This window comes from Falco peregrinus, chromosome 2 (assembly GCF_023634155.1).
Source record: "Falco peregrinus isolate bFalPer1 chromosome 2, bFalPer1.pri, whole genome shotgun sequence".
In the NCBI taxonomy this organism is placed as follows: domain Eukaryota; kingdom Metazoa; phylum Chordata; class Aves; order Falconiformes; family Falconidae; genus Falco; species Falco peregrinus.
The window spans coordinates 89780140-89803391 of NC_073722.1; the positions used below are offsets into that span (position 1 = coordinate 89780140).

The 23252-nt window shown below is 43.9% G+C and overlaps 2 protein-coding genes and 1 long non-coding RNA gene across 6 annotated transcripts in view; 1 reads left to right on the forward strand and 2 right to left on the reverse strand.

Annotated features, from left to right (window-relative positions):
- The window catches only part of LIMK2 (LIM domain kinase 2), a 32405-nt gene extending 27740 nt beyond the window's left edge, over positions 1 to 4665 (reverse strand). For 2 of the 3 annotated variants that reach the window (XR_008745785.1, XM_055795837.1), the window contains exons 1-2: positions 4516 to 4665; positions 1967 to 2066 (exon numbers count right to left, since the gene is read on the reverse strand). Coding sequence is in view for 1 of the 3 variants with exons in the window: in XM_055795837.1 (XP_055651812.1) it covers positions 1967 to 2066; positions 4516 to 4531 (116 nt within the window). In the remaining 2 variants the exon portion in view is untranslated. Of the gene's footprint in view, positions 1 to 1966; positions 2067 to 4515 lie in introns of those variants that run through there. The other variant, XM_027780940.2, reaches the window with a different exon arrangement.
- A 107-nt stretch (positions 4666 to 4772) lies between these two features.
- Positions 4773 to 9316, forward strand: LOC114011046 (uncharacterized). The gene is made up of 2 exons (XR_003552788.2): positions 4773 to 5008; positions 9142 to 9316. It is a non-coding gene; the product is annotated as an uncharacterized LOC114011046 (long non-coding RNA).
- On the reverse strand, positions 5075 to 20221 carry RNF185 (ring finger protein 185). 2 transcript variants are annotated; one of them, XM_055795866.1, is made up of 7 exons: positions 20080 to 20221; positions 14145 to 14376; positions 12514 to 12532; positions 11762 to 11874; positions 11196 to 11250; positions 9172 to 9289; positions 5075 to 7654 (listed from the first exon to the last, which is right to left on the reverse strand). In XM_055795866.1, exons 2-7 carry the CDS (start codon positions 14324 to 14326, stop codon positions 7557 to 7559), a joined length of 585 nt encoding a protein of 194 aa, XP_055651841.1. In that variant the 5' UTR covers positions 14327 to 14376; positions 20080 to 20221; the 3' UTR covers positions 5075 to 7556. The 2 variants fall into 2 exon arrangements, with proteins under 2 accessions (XP_055651841.1, XP_055651840.1); XM_055795865.1 differs by lacking the exon at positions 20080 to 20221 and adding an exon at positions 19773 to 19899.
- Positions 20222 to 23252: the final 3031 nt, after the last annotated feature.

The window sequence follows — 23252 nt, forward strand, 5'->3', positions numbered from 1 at the left end:
CCTTAAATCCTCAGAGACATGCATGTACGTCAGCTACTGCCAGTGCCAAGCATGATCAGCAGCCTAGCCTGACCAAGAATAAACAGAGCTAACGAGCCTGGAGCAGTGCCAATCAGCATTAGAGAAATTATGTGCCAGGCCAGGGAGTCAGCTAATCCACAGGAAGACTGTAAAAAACACTCCACAAGAGCTGCCGGAACTCACAGCTACCAGCTGCCAAAGGCTCCTACCCTTAGAGGCTTTTTAAAGTTTGGCTTTGGGATATCAAGCACAAGACCGCTGCTCAGCGTGGTATAGGGATAACAGAAGAAAAGAAGGAACAGAGTGCAAACTGGAAACTTGTTTTCATGTACAGTCCTACCCTGGAACTAGGAAAAAGGGAAGGGCAGCTTCCTTTACCGCAGGTTCCAATTGTTCATTCGGCATGGCAGCTTAGCTGGGTGCTAGAGCTAGCCAAAAGCACAGAGCTTAAGAGAAGCACATCAGCAAATGCAAAAAGTTATTACACACATCAGGAGAAAAGTTGTTGTCTTTACTTGTATAAAACAAAAAAAACACCAACCACCCAGCAACCAAAACCTCATCAAACTTCCATTATACAATATAAAGTATGACATCAAATTATCTGTAAAGTGTCATAAGGGCAGGATTTGCCTCCAGCTCAGCTGTTCTCCATCTCTACAGCCCCACCAACAAGCAGCACCAAGACATTTGCAAATCAAGACCCACAACAGAAATACACTTAAAGGCAAGCAAACAATAAAGACTAGCACACACAGCTTTGGGTTTGGCTACTGGCAGAATCTAGGGAAGCTCGACAACAGGACACTAGTTTTTCAGGGAAAAGAGAAAACCAGGATTAAGACAAGCTGACTCAATATGGCTAAACACAAATACTCAAACCAATAGAAACCCAAACGACTAGGATTTGTAGTGATATAAAGCTGTAATTGTGATTATCCACATGTGATTGTAGCTAACAGCATTTTCCAAGTCAACACTTCTTTGGCAGCATGATATGTGGCTTGGTTTTCTTGTTTTGTTTGGTGGTTTGTTTTTTTTTTTTAATTACATCAATAACTATAATCCTCACTTCAACAAAGTTGGGGTATTTTACTGGGGTTTTTCTTTTGTTTTTTAAGCCAGGACAGTAGATGTCTACCTTGGCACAGCAAACGCTCCTCCAAAGCCACACTTTGGCTTCCTTTTCCCCCCATTTGCTTTGACTGTATCCAAAATATTAGCCTCTCCAGATTCAAGCCAACACAGAAGCCAGTAGAAGCTGCAGGTACTCAACCCTTCTCCAAAATATAGATCCCTTCAAAAATGTGATCTGGAACATGAAAACTGGACTGAGTATTCATGAAACACCAATGAGAGGCATTACTTCTACTGCCAGGAAGAAAAGCAGGTCACAGATTCCTTTTTGTCCTTGCTGATAGCAACATTATCTGAGAGATTTCCTCAATTTGTATGCCTTAACAGTCTGAAAAGAAGAGAAAGCAAAAGGCAAGATCTTCCTCCCCCATACCAGTGGTTTTCTCCAACACCCCAATATCTACTGTGTACCCACCACATATGGAAAAAGCAACAGGCTATCCAAATTGCCTGGGCACTACTTTGGAATGTAGCTGAAGACAAATACGCAACCCACGGCTTCTGCCACCACCAGTAAATCAGAGCTTTCATTTGTACTTTATCTGTATTCCTGTTTGCATCAGCATGGCAACACTCTGCCAGGCCGTGTCAGCCTGCTATCACGACTGAAAGTCAGTTCCAGAGCGCTACTGCAAGCCCTGAAGTATGGCTGCAACCAAGAGCATGCAACCGCTCTGCAAGAGGCTCAGAACAGGTCAGGCACAGAGATAACAGCAAGAACTCCCAGTTAATGTTGGTACTTCACCCACCGGGTCCCAAGCTGGTTGAACAACACAAGGAGAATTTAAGAGGCTGAAGTTTTACCTACCGGAAACAGGCAATGTGCCAAGTTTCGTTAACAGTCTTGTAGAGACGCTGACCAGCAGCAATGCTGTCCCCGCATCCTAGACATCTCCAGACTTCTTCACCTGTATGCAAGAATAAAGTGACGTAAATAAAGAATACAGCAACCATTTCACATCAGAGAAAACAAGGATTGCTGCTTCCCTGATAGAGAACAACCTTAAATTAGACAACTGACAGGAAAGCCTTCACACACAGAAAGTTGAGCCAATACCAGGCAGTCTGTAACCCCAGAGAGTGGAGTTCCCAAATCGAACTCTGACGCCTTACATTTTTTTTTGTCCAGACATAACATCACCCCCTGCTCCTTCACATTCTGCAGCAGAAAGCGATATGACCTTTTGCAGAAAACAGCTCAGTTACAGTTATGCTAGTCTTCAGAGCTGAGACTTCAGGAAGGCAGTTTGGTCTGGCGTAACAATTCCCACACAGAACCATGCTAGGCCAGGAAGCCAAGCTACTATTTTGCCCATGCCATTGACTCAGCATAAAATGTTTGTACTCATTTGTATAGTTAACTGGATTTCCCAGAACTGAAAGAAAGGAAAGGCAAGCCTTTATTCACTAGAGCACAACTTGACTACCAGGAAGGAATTACACACTTGAATGAATATTCCTGTAGAGGCTGTACAGCCAACATCAGACTACCCTCAGACTTAAGAAGAGGGGTTGATGCTATTTGCCTACTGCCCTTTCAGTAAATACTTCTTATATAGTTATAATAGTTTCTGCTCTAACTGCCATAGAGCCCCAGGGAGAGCTAGTTATTTAGATGCATCCAAGCTAGGAAAAGCAGTATGAAAACTTGAACACAAACAGTATTTGGCATACAGATAAATGCTATCCAGAATCCAAGCAGCAGTGCAGGCATAAAAAGAGAGTCAAGGATCCGGATGAGCACAGGATGGCGTAAGGACCATGTCACATAGCTGGGCAGATCTCAAACCTGTTTCTTCCTGTTACCAAAAGTTTACTTGCAGTAAGGTTGCATAAGGAAAGAAGTGGACTTCGAGAAGGAAAACCACTAACCACGGACTTCATTTTCCAAAGAACATTGAAACTTGGTAGTTGCTCAGGCAAGTTGATACCAAGGTTAAGTTCCTTGAAGTTACACGAAACAGAAGCCACCAGCCTTCTATGTACTTTTACCCCACTGTGTAGGTCAATGATGTTTAAAATTAACCAAGGTGAAGATCTTCTTGTACGCTTTACATGGATAGCTGTATTTTGGAGAAAAAACTTGTTGCTCAGCCACAAGCAAGCACCACCCTTGCCAGCAGACTGGCAATACCCATAAAGGTCTCCGTGCAGACTACAGGGCTAGAGAGGATTCATTCAAATGTGACATCTGGTTGCTACTTCACTTTCCAGCTAAGCACCACCGCCACACCTGAGAGCGTGTCTGCACCCTCCTGCTATCTGGGGCACGGAGAACTGCACCTGACCTCAGATCTGCACAACAGAGCAAGGGTTAGGGGGAGAAACTTGGAAAAAGCTGGCATCACCCACGTTCTTCTATAAAGCAAACTGCTTTTCAGCACAGCAAACAGGCTTGGAAATAAAAGGCAAAGCCACGTGTGCCCGTGGCTCCGTGCAAAGGCAGCAGACACTCTTCCCTCCGAGCAGTGCAAGCCTTAGAAGTCAGTGGAACTTCTGGAATTGCTGCCACTCCGCAAGCCAAAACCGCCTGCAGCCCAGACACCCCACAGCTCCGTCGCCTCCTGCTTGGTGCCACCAGCACGAGATGCAAACGTGAACACAAGCAGCAGATCCCATTTACAGGGATTTAGGGATAACGGCTGCGCCACAGCTGACTGAAAGCAACAGGCAAATTCCCGCACGATGGAGCTTTACCCATCAGCTTCCCAACTCCAGGCAGCAGCCACCCTGCTTCCAGGTGCAGTGCCACAGCTGGTTAAGCGGGCTCCCAACGGCAAGTTGCAGCTCTATGTCCAACCGAAATCCGTTCAGTATCCCGGGGAAGGGACGGAAACGGAACCGAGCAGGAAACAGCGGGAAGGGAAAGGCGCAGGGACACGGCCCATGTAACAGGGCTGGCGGGTGCCCCAGGACGGCAGCGATGCCGCAGCGGCCAAAACCAGCGGCTCCTGCAGCCCCGGCGGGCACCGGCCAGCCCCCGCGGCCGAGAGGGCGACCCAGACCCGAGCCGGGGCGAGCGCGGGAGCCGGGCCCAGGAGGAGCTGCCTCCAAGGCGCCCGGCCGCCCTCGGGGCGGGAACCCGCCCCACCGCCGCACCGGGGCCGCGAAGCGGCGGAGACCGCCCGCCGGGCCCGCCCGCCGGCTCCCACACGGCCCCCGGGGCAGGGGCAGCGTCCGGCCGGGCGCAGGCCGAGGAAGTCCCGCGGCGGGCCAGGCCCCCGCCCCGCGCACCTGCCGCCCCGCGGAGCCGCGCCCGCGTAGCGGCCGCCCAGGCGGAGAGGACAGCCGCGGCCCCGCCGCGTACGCGCCCCCACCGCGGAGGCGCGGCCCGGCCCCTCACCGGCGGCCCCTCACCTGGCGGCGCCTCCATCCCGCGCCGGCCTCGCCTCCGCCCCGGGCCCGCCCGCGCCCGGCGCCAGGGAACGCGCGGCGGGTCGCTCCGCACCTGGCCCGGGAGCGCGCTCGCGCGCGCGCGCCCCCGCCCCTCTGCCCCTCGCTACCTCAGCGCTGCGCCCCGCCCCGAGGGCAGCCTCTCGCTCCCGCCCTTCCCCTCGCCGCAGGCCAATCGGCACTCCGCCCCCCTCACAGCCACAGGTCAATCACCGCGCTACTCCGCGGCCATCGTCCCGTCCCTTCCGCGGCGAGGACCAATGATAACGCCGCCCCGCTGCCAGTCCCTCCCACCACGTGCCGTGGCGGGCAGCGGGCCCGGCCGCTCTCCCCGCGGAGGCCTACGTCTGCGCCGGGCCCGCTGCCGCTCGCGGGACGCCCCTGGCTCCCGCTGAGGGAGCAGCAAGCCCCCGTCTCTCCTGAGGCACGAACCAGCGACGGGTTCCCCACCCTCGAGGTAGGCCTCGGGCAGGCGCCTCGCCTTGGTCCGTCGGCGAAGCACAAAAACAGTGGTACGCTCGGGTCAATGTAAAACCATTTTTTTAATTCTAAATCACTTTCACAACAGTGAAAATTAGTGAACGGCAATGGTAATGCACTAAACGAGCCGTTACAGGCTGTGTGCAGTCAGAGTACGGGAGGGGGAGTGGTACAATACAAAAAGCACACCGAGAAAAAGGTAGGAATGAAAGCGTTAACACTTTTGGACTATTTCATTCTTGGATTGCCAGAAAATAAGGACTCAGTCATGTTTCTGCAGCTACCTCCATCTAAATCCATTCTGTCTCCAATCAATAGATGGGGAAAAACCCAAAGCCATTAAAATTCTGTATTTGAAAACATAAGTGTTATTTATAGTTTCAATACCTCTTGAATCTATTACAGTCACTTTTCTGTCCTCATTATCGGAAAAAGGCTTTAAAGGGATACCCCACTCCTCCCTGGATAACCTCTGCTCTTAGCATCGACTTTCCCGATACAAAAAGGAGAAGGAAAACCATCCCGTTTGCTATCACACGAACTTTCCTTTTCCATCAGCAGGTGGTGCTGCCTGCTCATGAAAGGAAATCCAAGCCGCGACGTTGTACCACGGCCCGTTGCTCACAAGAACGCAATAAACAGCCTTTCTCCTAGAAAGGATCCTAGTTACCAAGGTACGCACTTGAGAAGAACCACATGCAGAAGAAGTTAAGCTTCTCAAAAGTGCCACACAACAAAAGTTGAAGCACCACTTCAACTACTTATAGTTGAGTGATATATTCTGCCACATTATCATCGAATTGGATGTAATTTTGACTAGATGTGGTAAAACACCGCAAGAAGCTTTGCAATGTTCTACTTGCCAAGTGGAATTTTGGAGGTTGGCAAGTAAAACTTCAGTCATCCCATGTCTTGATACTAAAAGTGAACAGTTTACAATTACATAAATAAGCTTCTACAACAATTAAGGTGTCCTGCCCAGGAACCTCATCCATACACTAGAAGAACCCCAGCTATTGAAACAAAGTTTCTATGAGTTGATTTGTTTCGTCAGTTGTCTGTCTACTACCAGGGAAGTCACAATATTCACCTTGCAGGAAATCATCATGACTATCAGTGACCTGAATCAAAATAATCTAAAAATGTTAAAGAGAAAAAAAAAATGGAATTACCTAGTCAGAGAAATATTAAAACTGTTCATCTTGCTAGGGAATCTCTCGTATCTGCTGTTCTGAAGGAATCTACACAAATACATCAGGAGTACTCTTTTAAAGCTGTAGACCCAACAGGATTCCAAAATGGCTGCAGAGCACTCACCTTCTAAAATATTTTCCCCTCAGCACATAAATGGTTGTGGTCTTCTCCAGCACTTTGAATTAACGTCTTTGGTAGATACTGCAGACTCTTGCACTACAGCCATTCTGCTATGGCATAGAGTAGCTGTATGCACGTGTAGAGAGCAGCTCTTCCAAACGTTCCCTACTGTAGCATAGGCTAGCAAAGGCAGGATCTCATTTTTCCTGTGTAATTTTACAGTTTGACAATTTTAACCTCAAAACACACGTAAAGATGCCTTTTGTTCCTCTCCCCAAACGAGCTGATCTCAGATCTGTAATAGGATTTTATTTCGAGTACATGACCTTGTGTAGGAAGTCTCAAAGCCTCAGGAAGAATAAACGTAGCTACAGTGACAAGGTTGTAAGGGGATTATCCATGAGTGCAGCCACAGGCCGCTGCGCAGAACCAAGGAAGACAACACTGTTTTGTCAGTGAGGAACTGGGCTGGGTGAGGCAGACAGGTGCATTGTACTGTTCAGCAATCCCACCCAGCTCCACAACGAGAGAATCTTCCAGTGTCTGGCTCCAGCAAATTCAGGCTTTAAAAAATTGCAGCATAAATTTGTATCCCTTCTTCTAACAGCCATTAGAACCGCTTCAGGAGGGGTCTTCCATCACACCAGGAAATAATAGCAAGAAAAGGAACCAATCTCCAAACCTGGTTCTATTTGCATCACGTGCTGTGCCCAAAGAGTCTCAGCAGTGCTGCAGAAGAGTTCCTGAAGAAGTTTGGATGTTGATGTGAAGACATTAAATAACATCCGCAGCTCTGGCAGATCCATCGTGGTTGCCAAACATGAGACACTGATCACACTGCAGAAGTTTCTTTACCTGCCCAGTCTACCTTGGGGCAACTGTTTTTTCACATAAACCTGGTGTCACTTATTGGCACAGGATTTCAAAGCAGCACTCCTTTTAGGAGCGGAGCTCAAAGCTAGGCCCATGGTTTGTAGCAGGAACCTGTTGTACAAGATAGCTGAGCTGAAATACGCTTTTTAACCAATGTTTAATTTCCAACTCTGGTACAAAATGCGAAATTCCTCATTGTGCTGTGGTACCATCAATTCCTGAAGGCCATAGTTAGCTACGGAACCAGACACCAAGAGGTTTAAAATGGGATGGGGATGCAGTTTGTAACTGTTTCAGTGGCCTTGCTGGCCATGAATATACAGAATAATGGAAAAGATTTATGCGATCAACAGCCAGAACATTATCACCAGAGCCACGAACAGGAAGAGGCGGGATAGGAACTGCTCATCCACATACTGAGGAGTCCCTGGAACAGCTGGAAAACAGGAAGTAAAAAAAAAACCAACACAAAAACAATACAGTTCAGCTCCTTCCTCTTCTCCAGAATCACGTATATTTTGAACATAGTATATTCATAAATTGAAAGATATGCAAGGAATCTAATTGGTGAGAAACTTGCTATTTCCTACCCTCAGACTGGCCAGCCATACAGGAAGATCAGAAGGAAGACAAGCCTCAGCTCCCTGAAGCAGGACTCATGGTAAACCTGCTCATGACTAATAGCAGCAGGCAGCTCCAAGTGCCAGAGTACAGGCAGGTCTGCCCACAGTGCTTCTGGGGACAGCGCTGAGCCAACTTCACTGTTCATGGTTTCCCTCCCAAGGAGCTTTAACTTGAGCGCTCCCCCCCATCAAGGTGAAGGATCTCTGAATAAGGAAATGGTACAACAGTCAAAGCTGCCTGTGTAGCCTTGACCAAGGGAACTGCTGAAAAGCATGTGAGCTCTAAAGCTCAAGACATGCCTTTCTGGAACTGCTGTATTGAATCCACAGATGAGAAGCAGATAAAGAAGTTTGTTAAATTATGGCTGTTACAACAGCATATATTTACATACTCTTTAGCTCAGTCACACCTCCACACAAATTTTCAATGGACGGTGAAGTATAGTTTACAGGCAAGTTAATTTGACCCAAGGACAGCACAGCTCCTTGGCACCACAGGTGTAACATGAAGAATGCCATTCTGTTTCTCATAATTTCTAAGCCATATGGTATGGTGAAGATCTACCAGCACAACCTCTCACAGAGGAAGTCCAGAAAAACCTGGCCAGGAGGTTTTCTTTTTTCAAAACAGGTAGACTCAGTTTGTCTACAGTGCAGATGGAGAGGAGGTTTTCTGGGGATTACCTAATTTCTAGGGAGAAGGCCACTACTTGGAGTAACCCAACTGTTTTTTCTTAATTAAAAACAGTGAAATCATTTCACCAGAAAGTTACTTCTTGTGGAATACAGACGATTGTCTCAGAGATAAATTTCTGAGAAAGGAACAATCTCTGCTGTCATTATTTACAGAGCACCAGTTTAACTTTCTCCTTCTCATCTTTCAGAAAACAGTCCTTCCCTGCTGTTTTCACAATACAGGTCTCCTTCATACGCACTTACTGACTCCTTTTTATTATTACTAGAAACTCTGGTCCAATTTGTCTCAGAAGGAGTTCACTGAAGTACCAGAGGAGGCATTTGAATTAAAGGAGAAAAGTCTCCAGTGCCACTGTTCCTCTCCAGTTCTACTGTCCTCTCAGGAGGGCCTTCAGCAGATCGTATGGAAGTGACAAACTTGGTTTTTATATAAGCACTTGTATAAAACGTGTAAGCCATGGACTATGTTCTCTACTGGGTGTTTCCCTCATTCTGTGTTTCTGTTTATAACACTGATCTACTTTACTTTTCAGAAAGTTTTGTCGTTTAGCAGGCTATTTGTTTAAAAGTTACAAGGGAGTTTTTAAAAATCTGTTTGTGACAGGACTCTTGGAGGAGATAGGATGCATTGTACCTGGAGGAGGTCGCCCATCGTTTATGTTGAATGCTGTTGCAAATATACCAAAGGGAAACGCCCCAATTCCAAATGACATTTGGAAGCCACCATCGCCAAACCCAAAGCCCTGGAATCCCTGCAGAGAACAAAGCAACAGAAGAGAGCTGAAGGAGTACCATGCTGTCTGGCAGCTTTCAGTCTGCCACACTGTTGTTAAATACCACCTTAGTTCTCATGGTTTTAAAATGTTTCACACAGTAGTAAACTTGCCAGTGCAACCCAAAAGTTTGAGAAAATGAAAACTAAGAACCATGCTTGCTTGAAGGCCACAAATTAACAAAAGCAATTCTGTAAAGTTTCTCAACTTAAAATAATACGTATCTGACAATATATCAAAATTAACACTACCAATTCTATTTGGAATGTCTTAACAACATACAAATAATTCTGTACTAACAGCTATTAGCCATATAACTATATGAAAGGCATTGTAAAAAAATTACCTGCATGGATTTTCACAATACATGTGCATCATTTAAACATTCAGTACAGTGATAAATTGCCAGTGGGATGCATAGAATATTATACAGAATAATGGTACAAAAAAAATAAATTACCAGGGGGACTCTAATTAAGGTGGCAGATAAAGTCATCTGGGGCAGGAATGCAAGACATAAGGAAAGGAGGAAAAAAGGAAGAGTTACAATGCAACAACATTGACCCCTATAGGCTCCAGACTAAAATACCACATCAAGTCAAAAGATTAATCTTCTGGATCAAGATGAATCCTACTGTATAAAAGCAGTGCACTGTTTAAGAACCAACTGTATATGAATTTAAGTAGTTGTCTCACATTTAAAAACTATGGAGAGCTCACAGTTCTGTGATCCAGCAAACTGTCCTCTTGTCTCAGAATTAAAAGTGTGATACCAATTCTGAAAAACCCTCTGGTCTATCACCTCCGAACAGTGAGAGGACAAAGGTGATTTCACCCATAGAACAAGAGCCAGACATTTCTGGGTTGATCCTTGATTTGAGGAGTTAAGTCTTTTGACTATGACTCTTCTCAAGCTTTTTGCCATTAACTATCAGTGACAGCAAAGCACTCTGCATGGCAGGTCCTGCACCTGTAGAGACAGGAGGGCAGCATCACTACTGCTAGGTCTTCATACCAGATTCCTCTGACTTAGGGCAGCAGTAGCTAAAAGGTTCAAATGAGGTATAGCAGCTGATTTAATAAGAAGGCAACTCCCTAGCGAGAGAGAACAACTGAGCTCCCAATACATACAGTACAGAAATGTTCCTTATTCACACCCAGCAGAGTTGTTTGCTTGAAGCGTGAGGTATACAAACACTCTCCAAGGACCCTAGGCACAGTTACACAGAAACATGCAACTGTTTCATCAGGTCATGCTCACTGCCATCATGCTAAAGAACACTGTGGTCTGTCCTAGTGGCTACTCCCACATCTGTTCAACCTACGCAAGCTGCTGTTTACATTCACCCTATGCAATCTCCTCAATAAAACCACAGATCCCTCTTCAAATTGACAAGTATCCAAGAGATATCTACATTCTTTCTCTTGTAATGCCATGGTACAGGAACATCCCACAGAAATGCTAGAAGCAGGCATCAGTGCCGAAAACGTAAGTTCTCACATGGATTATACACTGCCATGACAAGTATAGTTTGACAGAAATATACTTCCACAAAGAATTTTCAAAGCAAAGCGTTCCTTGTATTTATATATGGAGAATGATCAAGTATGGAGAGCCTTTCCAGTGATGCCACACAGAGCTGTTTTCATGAAGTACAATTCAAGTTAGCCCATTCTTTGGGATGCTAAGGAGTACTACAGGCACGGAATCTTCTGCCACATCACAGATATCAATTATTCATGAACAACCTACTGGGAATGAGTAAGGAATGTAAACTATAGGATCCTCACACAGGATCTCATGCACACATTATGTTCTCCAGGATGAGTAAATACCACCATCAATATAAACAACTGATTTGCCCAAGCCTGTTTCTTCACTTACCCCTCTGTTCTCTGGTTCAGGTCTCTGTCCTTGGGGTCGTGGTGGAGTTTTCTCTCTGCAGGAAGTTGTGAAATTAGCTCAAGTGCAAGGATACATGACAACAGTATCTGCAATAACCTGGCTAATAAGACAGAACAAACATAAAGCACGCTCTCACAGGGCTGTGTTACAGACCACCCAGTTTATGAACCTTCAGCATCACATCGTGAATTAAGATACTGTACTTTTGCGTAACAAAGTCCTATTGCAAAGTCTAGAAACTGAGGACATGAACAATTTATATAAGCTTCTCCAGTCAGATAACATTGATTGCAACCTGCCACTCATAACTGATAATTAGCAACCAATTTAAATTGAAATAAACTGCCAGTTGAACAAGAAATAAGGTGTGCAAATCCAGGTCCTGAAAAAGCCAGAAATATTTGGCAGAAATGGCAGTTCCATCTCTCTTTTGACAAAGTATTTCAAATTGTGAATCCAGCACTTTGACAGTTTAATCTTAAAACCTTAAACTGAAGTTTAATCTTAAGTTTTCACATAAAAGTAGTTGTATTTAAGTTTCTTACCTGGGGTCCTGCTGCCCAGTGCTACCTCTTCCATACAGAGGAATAACTTTATCTCGACTGATTCCTGCTTTGCAGACAGGACACACTTGTCTGTTTGGCCTGGTCTCTAGCCACTAAAAGGAAGAAAATTACAAGAAAATTAGTGAAAGACCATGAAAACCACAACGCGCAAACCTCACTTGCAGCAAGGCAGAGAGACTTCAGCAATTTCTCAGAAAGCCATGGAGCAAAACATTTTAATAAGTGTCAAGAACTCTCCGAAGTAGAGTTGGCATTTTTTCTGTTGTTCTGGTACAATCTACTTGCTGATGTGTACACATTCAGAACTGCACTGGAGTAAAACATGAATAAATAAATGGTACCAACAGTCCTGCATAGGCCAAGAGCTAGTGTAGATACCTTCCTTTCATCTACCTTTTCTATAATGGTACCACAATATAAAATGCTACACACGCAGAGAAGTACACTCAGCACTTAAGGCTGCAAACTAATACCCTGTGAACTGCCTACCAAAATTGGGAACACTCAGTGTTTAAGAAACTGAACAGGGGGAGGCAAGTGGAACAGAAACAGTTTTATTTTTGCTGAAAGAGCAGATTGCAAGGTGTTGCGCATGAAGTTGCATTAGCAGGTTGCGATTGCCCTGGAGAGAAAGCAGCACATTTGAGAAGAGGGGGATACTCCAGAGAACCAAGGGCTTTATTGAGAAACATAAGCTGATGAAAGACAAAGTAAAAGGAAACCTGTCTTACCTGGTGTAAACAAGGCCAACTGTGAGCATTCCCAGGACAATTTGTTCACGCAGCAGGAAAAGAGGGGAAAACAGAATTAGTTACCGACAACTTGATCCAACAAATGTATCATGTACCGTGGATGGCACAGCTTGGAGACAACAGAATCCTGGAATCCAGCTGGGCCAGTTCTATAACCACCTATTAAAATAATTTCTGAAAGCACAGTCCAAGACCAATCTCCACTGGTCTTTCAGGTTATGCAGTCTAGGTTGCTAACGTGATTCTCTGCGTATCACCTTTGATTCCTGGGTCCTTGTCCATATCAAAGGCCCACAGGGAAGCTTAATTAATCTTAGTATTTACTGTACAGATTTTCTCTTCTGATACCATGAAAGATATCCCTAAGCTAAGCTGCAAACGTCAGCAAGAAGACTTTAGGATCTTAAAAGGAGTTATGCAAGGGACATTTAGCTAAAACATTGGCCACGTTCACAGAGTCATAAAATAACCCAGGCTGGACTTAAGGTACCTCAGAGAGCCTCTAGTCCCACGTGGTGCTCAGAGCAGGGTTAGCTACTGAGATCCAGACCCAGTTGCTCAGGGCAGAGAAATTCTCATTACACAGAAGTACTCAAGATTAAATTAATATGGCAACTTAAAAAAAGGTCAGAGGCAAATGAGCAAGCTACAAGATAAAACTGCTAAACAGCCATCTGCTTTCAAAGTGGTCCTGTGGTACAGACAAGATACATGCTGTTTTTAAGGTTCTGTTCTTCCAAATCCTTTTGTGCAATAATTTAACCTATCTTAACATGCCATCAGCAAGTGATTTTCTATCTCCTCCTAGAATAAAACCCTCGATTTTCAGAGGTTACATACATTTACACAGAAAAAAATTAAAACGCTCTTTTAGGTCTTGTTTTATTAAAGAGCATAATTTAACCTACCGGGTTAAAATATACTCCTCCCCCAAAAAACCCAAAACATTTGGCCATTTCAATCTTTAATAACTTCTTATCATTCAAGAAAGAGTATATTCTAGACCAATTTACCTAAATAAGAAATGCTGCACACATATTATATTTGTGTGATACGTTCCCCTGTCAGATCAAAGAACTGAAAAGTTAGTATTACAACTGCAATACCATGGGAAAAGAGAAATAGCCCACACGTAAAAGCCTGTTATCTTTTCCTTTTTTTTTTTAATGATATCAAAAGGAAAAAAAGAGCAAGCTTGTAGGAAGTATGAAAACTACAGTTTGGCCTCCAGAACCTAGTTTCAGATGCAGGTTTAGGTATCCACAGGTTAGAAACAAATTTAGGTCTGAACGCAATATTCATACTAGACCAGCCAGTACAAATAACACACATAACAAGCAGTATCAATGACCACTGAACTATGTGGGGATACTTGTTTGTTTGCTTTCACAAAATAATCCAGAAGTATAGGAAGTTTAAAGACACAAAAACCCCACTCCCTGGAACATGAGCAAAGAAAAAATTTAGGAGCAAGACCAAACTGCTCCTAAACCAAAACCATGGCCCTTCCTCATTTTATTTGTCATTTAGAATTACAAAAATCGTAGGCTTTTATATGATCAGAGATACATATGGCACTCTGGTTAATCTGTGGGGGCTTGAATACTTACCAGAAGAGATGTCCGCACAAGCTGATAACTGCATCCTTAGCAGTGTCTAAACAGATGTTACATTCAAAAGTGTTGTCTTGATTAGTATTGTCCCCAGCACCATTACTGCTACTGCTGCCACTGGTCCCTCCAGTATTGGAGTTCTTTGTTGATGTAGAAGTCGTGGGTCCTTTGCTTGCCATCCTCAAGAACGACCCAGACACAAGCTCAAGAAAATTTTCCTGTTGGAATCCTAGCAGTGATAAAACAAAACAAACACAAAAACAAACAACTTTTTGGCATTATAACATTGTATTCTTGTCCTGTTCAAAACTGGTAGTGATTTATCTAAGAAACACTTGAATCCTGTTGTTGATGGTTTTAGTTTAACATAGCCAAGAGGGATCTTTTTTTAGAAACTAAGCTACTTTAAAGTCCTGTAGTATGACCTGGCTGGTATGTGACCTGTATTTTAAAGTTACCAATAAGCAACTGAGATCCACAGCCAAAACAAAACCATCTTCATTTTCTCATAAATGCCATCTGCTATGAAAGAATGAGCTCACCTAGTTATACATGCTCTTCCAAAAATTCAATGCAAGTTATAACTGTGAGTGCAGTCTGAAATAGGATTTAATCATGTAGCAATTCACAGTTTGGACAGACAGACTTAATGCACAGTTTTAAGTTCAATGTTCATTAATTTGGAGTATTAATGATAATAATGGCAAGAAAAGGTAGCTTAGTACTTACTGGTCTCATGAGCAGTATATTGCTGCTATCACAACGGCATGTTGATATAACTATCAAACATTTTTAGTACTTTCAAACGCAAACATTTCAATCTAGTAGTAATGCAGAAGTATTAAAAATTTTATTTTAATGTGCTTTAATTTTACATACATGCTTTCACCTCTCATTAACATCATCGTATTTATCAAACACCACCATTTTTTATTTCAGTGCAACAACTTCTGCAGTCTAACTCCTTGGTATGCAAATTCCATAGTACCTAAAACTTTGAGACTCAACATAAAGCATTTACATTTCCAGAAACTCTTTTACCAGTACAGGTCTTTAAATCCAAGAACTAAGACAGTTTCAGCAGTTACAGAAATTAATTCATCAAAACAAAAATGTTTAAAATACTCCACTGTGCTTTTCATGAAACTCTGATATCATGTTGCTGCTGCAGGGATATGAATACTTAGACAAGGTTGTGAGAAAGAAACAGGTGATTATCTGAACTTTTTGCAAGTGTAATAACAGTTAAGCATCTTAAAAGGGCAACCTCAATTTCTCCGAAGCTAACTTCTTGGCAAACTTACCCCACAAGCATTAAATGCTTTCCTTAGTGTCCCCTCTTTGTAGCAGTGCTGAAGCACAGGTACAGGGCAGTAAAATAAAACCTCAGTATCTCTAGCTGGTTTTGTCAACAGCTTTTTTCATAAATACAATCCCACTGCACGGCCAAGAAAGCATAATACTCAAGCCTAATGAAGGTATTGCAACGAAGACACTCAATTACAGCAAGTGAAATATATTTTTGTAGAGCTTTTTCACTCAGTTACATCATTTTGCAGTGTCCCAGAAGGGCAGCTTTGTATTCACAGATGCTGCACTTCAACACACATTGCTTTCAGCAGTGCTGACTCTTAGCATTTCACATCATGATTTCATTTACACTCAGCAGCAACACAGTTTGTTGTACAAAATGAAAATGCGTGTTAGTTCAAGGCAGATGGAAATGCTGCCAGCCCACAAACTATATGCTAGAGATGCTTGGATTTTTCACACATCCTTACTACAAGGATCTTCAGCCTATCTTGCTCAGTAGTTTAATGCTTGAAAACTTACCAACTTGGACCTATATATATTTGCTGGGAATTAATATCAAAACTGAGAATACCTTAAAACTAAGAGGAGGTCAACACGTTGTAAAAATCACTAGTGTAATTTTATGGAATGGGCACAAGAAATATCTGGCTCTTGTATCTTGACACATAACACAAGGAAAGCATGTAGAAGAGGTAAATAATTTTTGTGTCCATAAAACCACTGTAAAAAAATATCTTTTTTTTCCAAATTAAATTCCATATATTTGACACCAGAAATCTGGAGACTCATGAAAAAGATAAAATCTGTACCTTCAGAAACACCTACTTTAAAACCCCTTAGCTTTTAGTAACAATGAAAAATAAATAAATCATTAAGTTATGAAGAAGGATGATAGCGAAATCCATAGGAATATCAGTAATGTAATGGAATAAAGATAGCAGAGACAGAAGAAAGATCAAAACGATATAATGCAACAGGCACTGCATCTACTCTCCTAGAAGGTGGTCATTCCTCAAGTCTGTACTGGGATCCTCTCCTCTTTGTCTCTCCACAGGCTGATTGGGCCTGATGACGTATTAGGATGTAGCCAATTTAAAATATCAAAAATATATCAAAAAACAATAATAAAAATCATCAATCTTACTCTGAAAAGCTTTCTCAAACATTTGCTCTTGTCCGTGGAATACCCTTTAACATAACTAGGTCTATGACAAGAGCTGTTGGGGTCTGTTCATCTGCAAATCACACCGCACAAACACAAACAGCAAGCATGAAACAGCATCCAATGGCTAAACTTACATTGGATAATCATACATCGTGTCACTTGTGAGCATAGTCAGCGAATCCTAAAGTAGAAGTTCAACTGCAAAATTCAACTTATTTTGAGTGTAGAACAAGCTCAAAATTGTTGAAATGTCACTTGAGCTACTTAAACTCTGAGACAGATTTTTTTTAGGGGAAAAAAACCCCAAAGAAACAAACCAGAAGTAAACCACAAACTGAAACAAAACCAACCAACCAACCAACACAACAGGCTAAACCAACACCATTTTCACTTCGATTTAGAGTTCAGAATGAAGACTGTGAGTACACCGGTATAGAACATGGCTTTTGGAGCTAGGTAAACAGAATTTAGAGATACTAGTCCAGTTTGCTAAACCATTGTTCTTTAGACCAGGCCTCCAAATCAACCCTAGATGCATGATGAGTAGCAAACAACAAGTGAAAGGATATACAAACCAGCTGTAATCTAACTGCAAGTGTTCAAACATCATCCCTATTTTCTTTCTTGCTTCTTTGTTCTCTAGATATTGACAGGAAAATAGCATCTTTGTTACTTAAAAGCCATCTGTATTGGCAGTTCATTTCCTTTAAATCATGACCCCTATGATATCCCAACAGGCTGTTCTGAAAATGCCTGAATCACTGACATTTACTACATCCAAGAATCAAGGGTGGCAATAGATGAATGGTTAAGAAACAAAGAACCCATTTTCACGTTGTCTTCCTAAATAAAAGAAGTCTGGTGGAGCATGAAGAAGACACGGAAGTGAAGATACATGTTTAGGCATCTAGCCCAAATCCCACTGAGTTGCGTAAAGAATAAGCATGGCTGAAAGAGAAGGTGAAACTGGACCCCCGAGCAGCAGACGACACACTGGGACGTGAAAGTTTCATGACAACTGAAAGCACAGGAGGTCCATGCAAGAAGTAAATGCAGAAAACTGGGAAGGTCTATATACTGTGAACAAATCTCACTAACAGGCAGCAAGAAATACATTTTACTCAAATACTTTAAAAATTAAATCTATAAATCTAGTGGGAACAACTGCACACCAGGAAAATGGGAGCCCAATGGCTACTGTAAAAGATCAAGTTTCTGAGCTTAGCAAATGAAAAATGACTGCATTTGCTCAAGTACACTGACCCGACTAACAATACAAGAGAAACACTTCAAGACAGACTGGGAGAGTTTCCACCATAAGTTAAAGCATACAAAAACATCCACTGGAAGCATAGCAGCTGGACAATAATTCAACCTGAGAAAGACAGAGAGGCATTCAAAGCTCATGTCATCTGTATGAAGCAGCTGTACAATACATGTTCGCAGCATTACAACATTAGGGTGTTTCAAGTATTTAATCTTCCTTCACAAGCAATGAGAAAATTTTCTGGTGAGGATATAGGCTCTGGTTAGTTTATTAATAAACTCCAAAGTTTATTCCTCTTTGCAGTATCTAATACATAACAACGAAATAAAGACAGCAGCATTGTTGGATGCTCCAAAATTCCACTAGAAAGACACTTTTCCATATTCCTTTCTGAATGAATCTTACTTTATCTAGGATTACTGAAATTGAAATAATCCAAATCTAGTTTGTTTCTAAAAGAAGTTCTAATTTAGTTTCTGAATTTTTTTCTGCTTAAATCAGCAGGAAAACTTATAAGTGGGTGTGTTTATATAAACTCCGAGTAATATTTTTAGGTTTAGAACTTCTAATATTAATATTAATTTTATAAAATTTGTCATATGCATCTTAAAATTACATTGTCACTGTAGCGATAAGAAACATAACCTGATTAAGTTTAACAAAAATCTAATTCTTAGCCTATTACAGTTGCCCAGACTTCAAGTAAAATGAACAGGTAACCTTAGTTGATAATTGTTGACAGTGCCTAAAGTACATTTACTTCTTGACAGTCATTTTTTTACCTCTCACTAGCTTTTTATCGTCCCCCAAACGTGTTACATTTTAACACCCCAGAACCATTTTTGGAGTTCATCTTTTCACTTCCTGTAACCCCTAAGGCAACACAGACCCACATTTCAGTATTACCACGCAGTGGTCCCAGCCTACAACTCTGCGTGATCGCTTGGTCTTGCAAAATCAGCCACTTGCCCTTGCTTGGCCTCATTTCGTTAACTGGGATGCTGCAACCTATGTCTGCCTTACAGTTGCCTTCCAGGATCACAGCCCTGGTGAAAGGCTGTTCTGGCAGCTCTGAGGAGTCAGTGCACCTCACAAATGCAAGGCATTGTTACAAACTACCAAAAAAACCCCCCAACAAACCCAGGTAATTAAAGTAATTCTAATTTTTAACCATCCCATAAAAGTCTAATATAGACGCCATGAAAACGTTGCACAAATCTAGACACTTATCCTCTTACCTCATAAAGTCCAAAGGATAAAAAAAAAAAAAAAAGAAAAAAAGAAACCCGACGTAACCAGTTGGGTAATACTGCCTGAGCATTCTCCTGGTTTGGAGCGTTATGTAAAATATTAAATGCCCTTTCAGTGGGCTAACCAGGCTAGCAGCAGAATGTCAAAATACAATACTAGTGATTTAAGAAGCAGTAAGCGATTCCCAACAGAAAATAAACAATAAACGAAGGCACATACCAGAAGCTAACGCCCCGTGACCGTGCCCTGAGCCACCTAGCCGCGGCGAACGGGCGCCGCTCGGCAGAGGCCGCGGGCCGGGCCGCGCTGCCAGGGCGCCGGGCACCAGCAGGCCGCCGCGCACCGGGGCTGCACAGGCAAACCTCGCAGGCGGCCCCGGGCCGGCGCTCCGGCAGCCACGGTGGCACACGCCGGACCAGGACACCGGGGCCGACCGGGGCCGACCGGGGCCGGCCGAGGCCGGGGCTCCCGCGGCGCCCCCGCCCCCGCTTCGCTCGTTTTAAACGGACGCACGGCCTCTGGCGGCCCCCGGCGCGGAGCGGCCCGGCCCGCTCCCTTCGCGACCCAGAGCCGCCGCCCGGCCCCGGCTCTCCCCGCCCCGCCACCAGCCGCGATCCGTCCGGCTCACCAGCGGCTCTCGCTGCTCCCCGGCCGCAGCCCCCCGCCGCGGAGCCGCTCCCCTGCCAGCGGCCGCCGTCACCTGATCGCCCGGAAGCCCGGCCCTGGCGGAAGGGACTGGCCTCCCCGCCGCCGCGCCGGGCCGCAGGGCCGCGTTCCGCCCGGCCGGGGCCGCGCCGCGCTGCCTCCGGGGAAACGGGCCGGCGGCGCTCGGGCCGGGCGAGGCCTGTCCCGGGCTCCCCGGACGGTCAGCGCTGCCGGCCCGCCCGCCCTGCTCCCCCTCGGCCCCCCAGCCGGGCGCCCCGGCCGGTTGTTACCTCAGCGAGGGAACCGATTCGGTGCGAACCGGCTGGGGCTGGCGGCGCGTTCAGCCCCCGCTCGGCAGCCGGCGGCGTCACCCCCGCCTGCGCGCTCCCGGTGACTTTCAGCTCTGTTTCTGTTGCAGTTTGGCTGCCCGCTCATCGCGAGGTGCTGCGGGGGCCGTGTCCAAACGCCCGGCTCTGGAAAGAGCAAAAGCTTCGTCTCGCCAACGGCAGCAAATGAGGGAAAAAATTTTTGGCCCAAAGAGGGAAGGCAGGCAGGCAGGCGGCAGCTTTGAGGGAAACAAACACTTCAAATGTGTGTGCAGAGCGCTAGGAACTGAGCAGAGGAGCATCTCCAGGATGGAAACAGCTTTATAAAGGTACTGACACAGCTGTGAGAAACCACAGACAGAGGGGGACAAAAGGGAGGGAGAGGAAGGGACCTGGTGTCTGCAGGAGTGGGTCAGACAGGGCCGAGACAGGTGACTGAGGCACCTCTGAAGGGTTTTGTCCCTGTGCTGAGGGAACCCCACCACTCCTGAGGACACCAAGGCAGAAAGCAGTGCGAAACTTCTTGTTTCACACAGTGGAGAATGGGAGAATCCTAAAGCAAGGTCTCCCATTAAAGGCCTGCTTTAGGAGGGAATAGTTAAGGTAAGAAGTGGAGGGAGTTTAGTGTCGAGGGAGCATTTCAGGGGGAGACCGAGGATAGTGTCTGTTTACTGACAGGTGACCTGAGACGACACAGTTCTAGTGTGACGGTTGGAACATGTGATCCACGAAGTGTTCAGCCATATAAACACACAGCTGTACTGAGCCTTCATACTGCTTTCAGTAGCATGTAGGTTTGGCAAAAAACGTGTCAAAATTGGTCAGCCAGCAGCCCAGCTGGAGTTGCCCTACATCTTGATGTATCACACTGGAAAGTTGGTAGTTGAGGTGAAGATAAAGATATTACCGGAAAATTATGGTGCTTGCAGCATTAGGGCACACATTGTAAAGCTGTCCAAACCGTGCTAGCAGTGTATTTGCTGTCTGTGAAAATGTCTTTAAAAAAGCAGGCCATCTCTCATTTTCCACAAGACAGCAAAGCAGCACAATTTGGCACAGCTTCAGCATTCAAGCAAAAAATTGGCATCTCAGTGTTGTATCTAATAAGTTAACAAGGCCCCAAAGGTATAAACGGTATCCTCCAGATGTTGATTAAAACAAGGTTGAGCTTGTGAAGTTTGGACCAACTCAGACTAATCATCATGTATGTCTAGAATCAAAAGAATTTCCATATAAAAAGTAAAAAAAAGGTTGATTTTTGGTATTATAATCATGGGAATAAGTAATGCTCTGAACAGGCTTTATTGTTTGGGTGTCATAAGATAACTAAAGCAATCTGAAAAGAAATACAGTTACTGCCATAGACAACGTAGCCAGGGAGTATTTTCACTGACCAGTGATAATTTCAACATTTTATTTATGTTTTAAGTCTCAGAAGAATGGAATTATATTATTATACATTTCTGTAATGACTTATTTACAGTACCCCTGTTGCACTTAAAGCAAGTGTTTTCTTTTTAAAACAAAAAAGATCCAGAGACAGGCAATGAATAAGATTGGATGAATGGAAAGGGTAGTATACAAGGAAAGAATGAAAATGTTAATCTTGTTTACAGCTAAGGTTAATGGGAGGGGAAGAGACATATTTGCAACAGTAGGTCAGCAGGAGAATATACATGGGACATTCAGATTTACTCCCATAGGCAAAGAGTAATTACATTGAATGGCAATAATAAGTGATGCAAGGGAATACTTTCCTTACTGAAGCTAAGAAATCAGCTTTCAGAGCGCTATATATCACATGCATAATGGGAATAGAAATATCATTTATATTTATGTGTATTCTAATGGTGGTATGTGTATCATTCTTCAGTGTAGCCGGTAGCCAGTAATTGCTTGGAGTTAGAAAAATCTTCTGCCCTGGTTGTCAGTTCGTTCTTGTGGTGTGCACAAGAATAAATCACTTGGATTTACTCACTTTTCATTATTTAAGTCACAAGATTGTCAAACATAGTGTTGATACTTATGGTACGCACAAACCTCATAAAATTCTTAATTACAGAAGTCATACGTGTATCAGGAATCCAGGTCCTTGAACTTCTTGGTATTTTTCTCATCAATTCTCCCTGATTAACTTGTATTTTCAACCCAATGGTATTTTAAAACAGTATTAAAACATATTTGGGAATATTCTTCCTTCCTTGAAATTTCCATGTGAAGCAGTTCCTATCTGTCTGTGGCCTTTTGCCTTTTCAGCAAGAGCTGTTTCCAAGAGCTTCTGCTCATTTCATGTTTCTGTTTTCAGTACCACACTAGAAAGGTGGGAGATCATAAAGCTATTTCTGGTGTGTGACATGCATTCGTCTGTTTTTTTCTGGATTGTATGTTCGGAAACTGCCGTAAGCCCATAAGCACACCAAACTTTGCTTGATCTACTTGAGTAAACATGCTTTGAAGCATCTGGCACTTGACATCTGTGAAGGCAAATAATTGAGCTGAAACACGGTCACAATCTGTTACAGAAATCCCCATCCCTCTAACAGCCAGTGAGAAGGAAATGGCCAGAAGAGTATTGTTAGGCTTAGATGAAAGCTCCACCATGGCAAGCTGGGTAAGAGCACCAAAGAAAACATCTCCCATACAATCCTCAGTTTTTTTGACTTGAAGATGTAATGCCATTGTGGAGGTCAATTTGTTATCCTTGGAACTTTTAATTCCATATTTAAAGACAAAGCAGTTGCAAAAGGCACAGGCAGAGGAGCTGTGTGTTTTCTTTCCCCTGCCAGAAGTGGGGGGAATTAGATAATTTTTGCCTGATACATTTTACATATCTTAATGAACCTGGTGTGTGTAGTTTTGAAAGATAACTCCTAATGGCAGATGGATCCCATCCTATCCCGTGCTTTCACAGTAGAAGACTTTTGTGCTGTCTACAACATAAGAATGTCTGACTCTCCACAATCAAGAGTGCTGTCAGTCGGTATTTCTGAAGAAATAAGATTACCATTTCAAAGACGTCACAAAACATGGTGAAGTGCTGAGAATTTTATTCCAGTCGCTTACTCTTTCCACATCCTTATTCTTTAATGCCAGGTGTTCTTTCTCTCTGTACAAATACGAAAGCAATACAGGCTTTC

Coding starts and splice junctions, on each gene's coding strand:
- RNF185 (XM_055795866.1), bottom strand. CDS start 14,326: ATGGCAAGCAAAGGACCCACGACTTCTACATCAACAAAGAACTCCAAT. Junction 9,290..11,195: donor CTGAACCAGAGAACAGAGGG/GTAAGTGAAGAA, acceptor TGTTCTCTGCAG/GGATTCCAGGGCTTTGGGTT. Junction 7,655..9,171: donor CGATGGGCGACCTCCTCCAG/GTACAATGCATC, acceptor CCTGTTTTCCAG/CTGTTCCAGGGACTCCTCAG.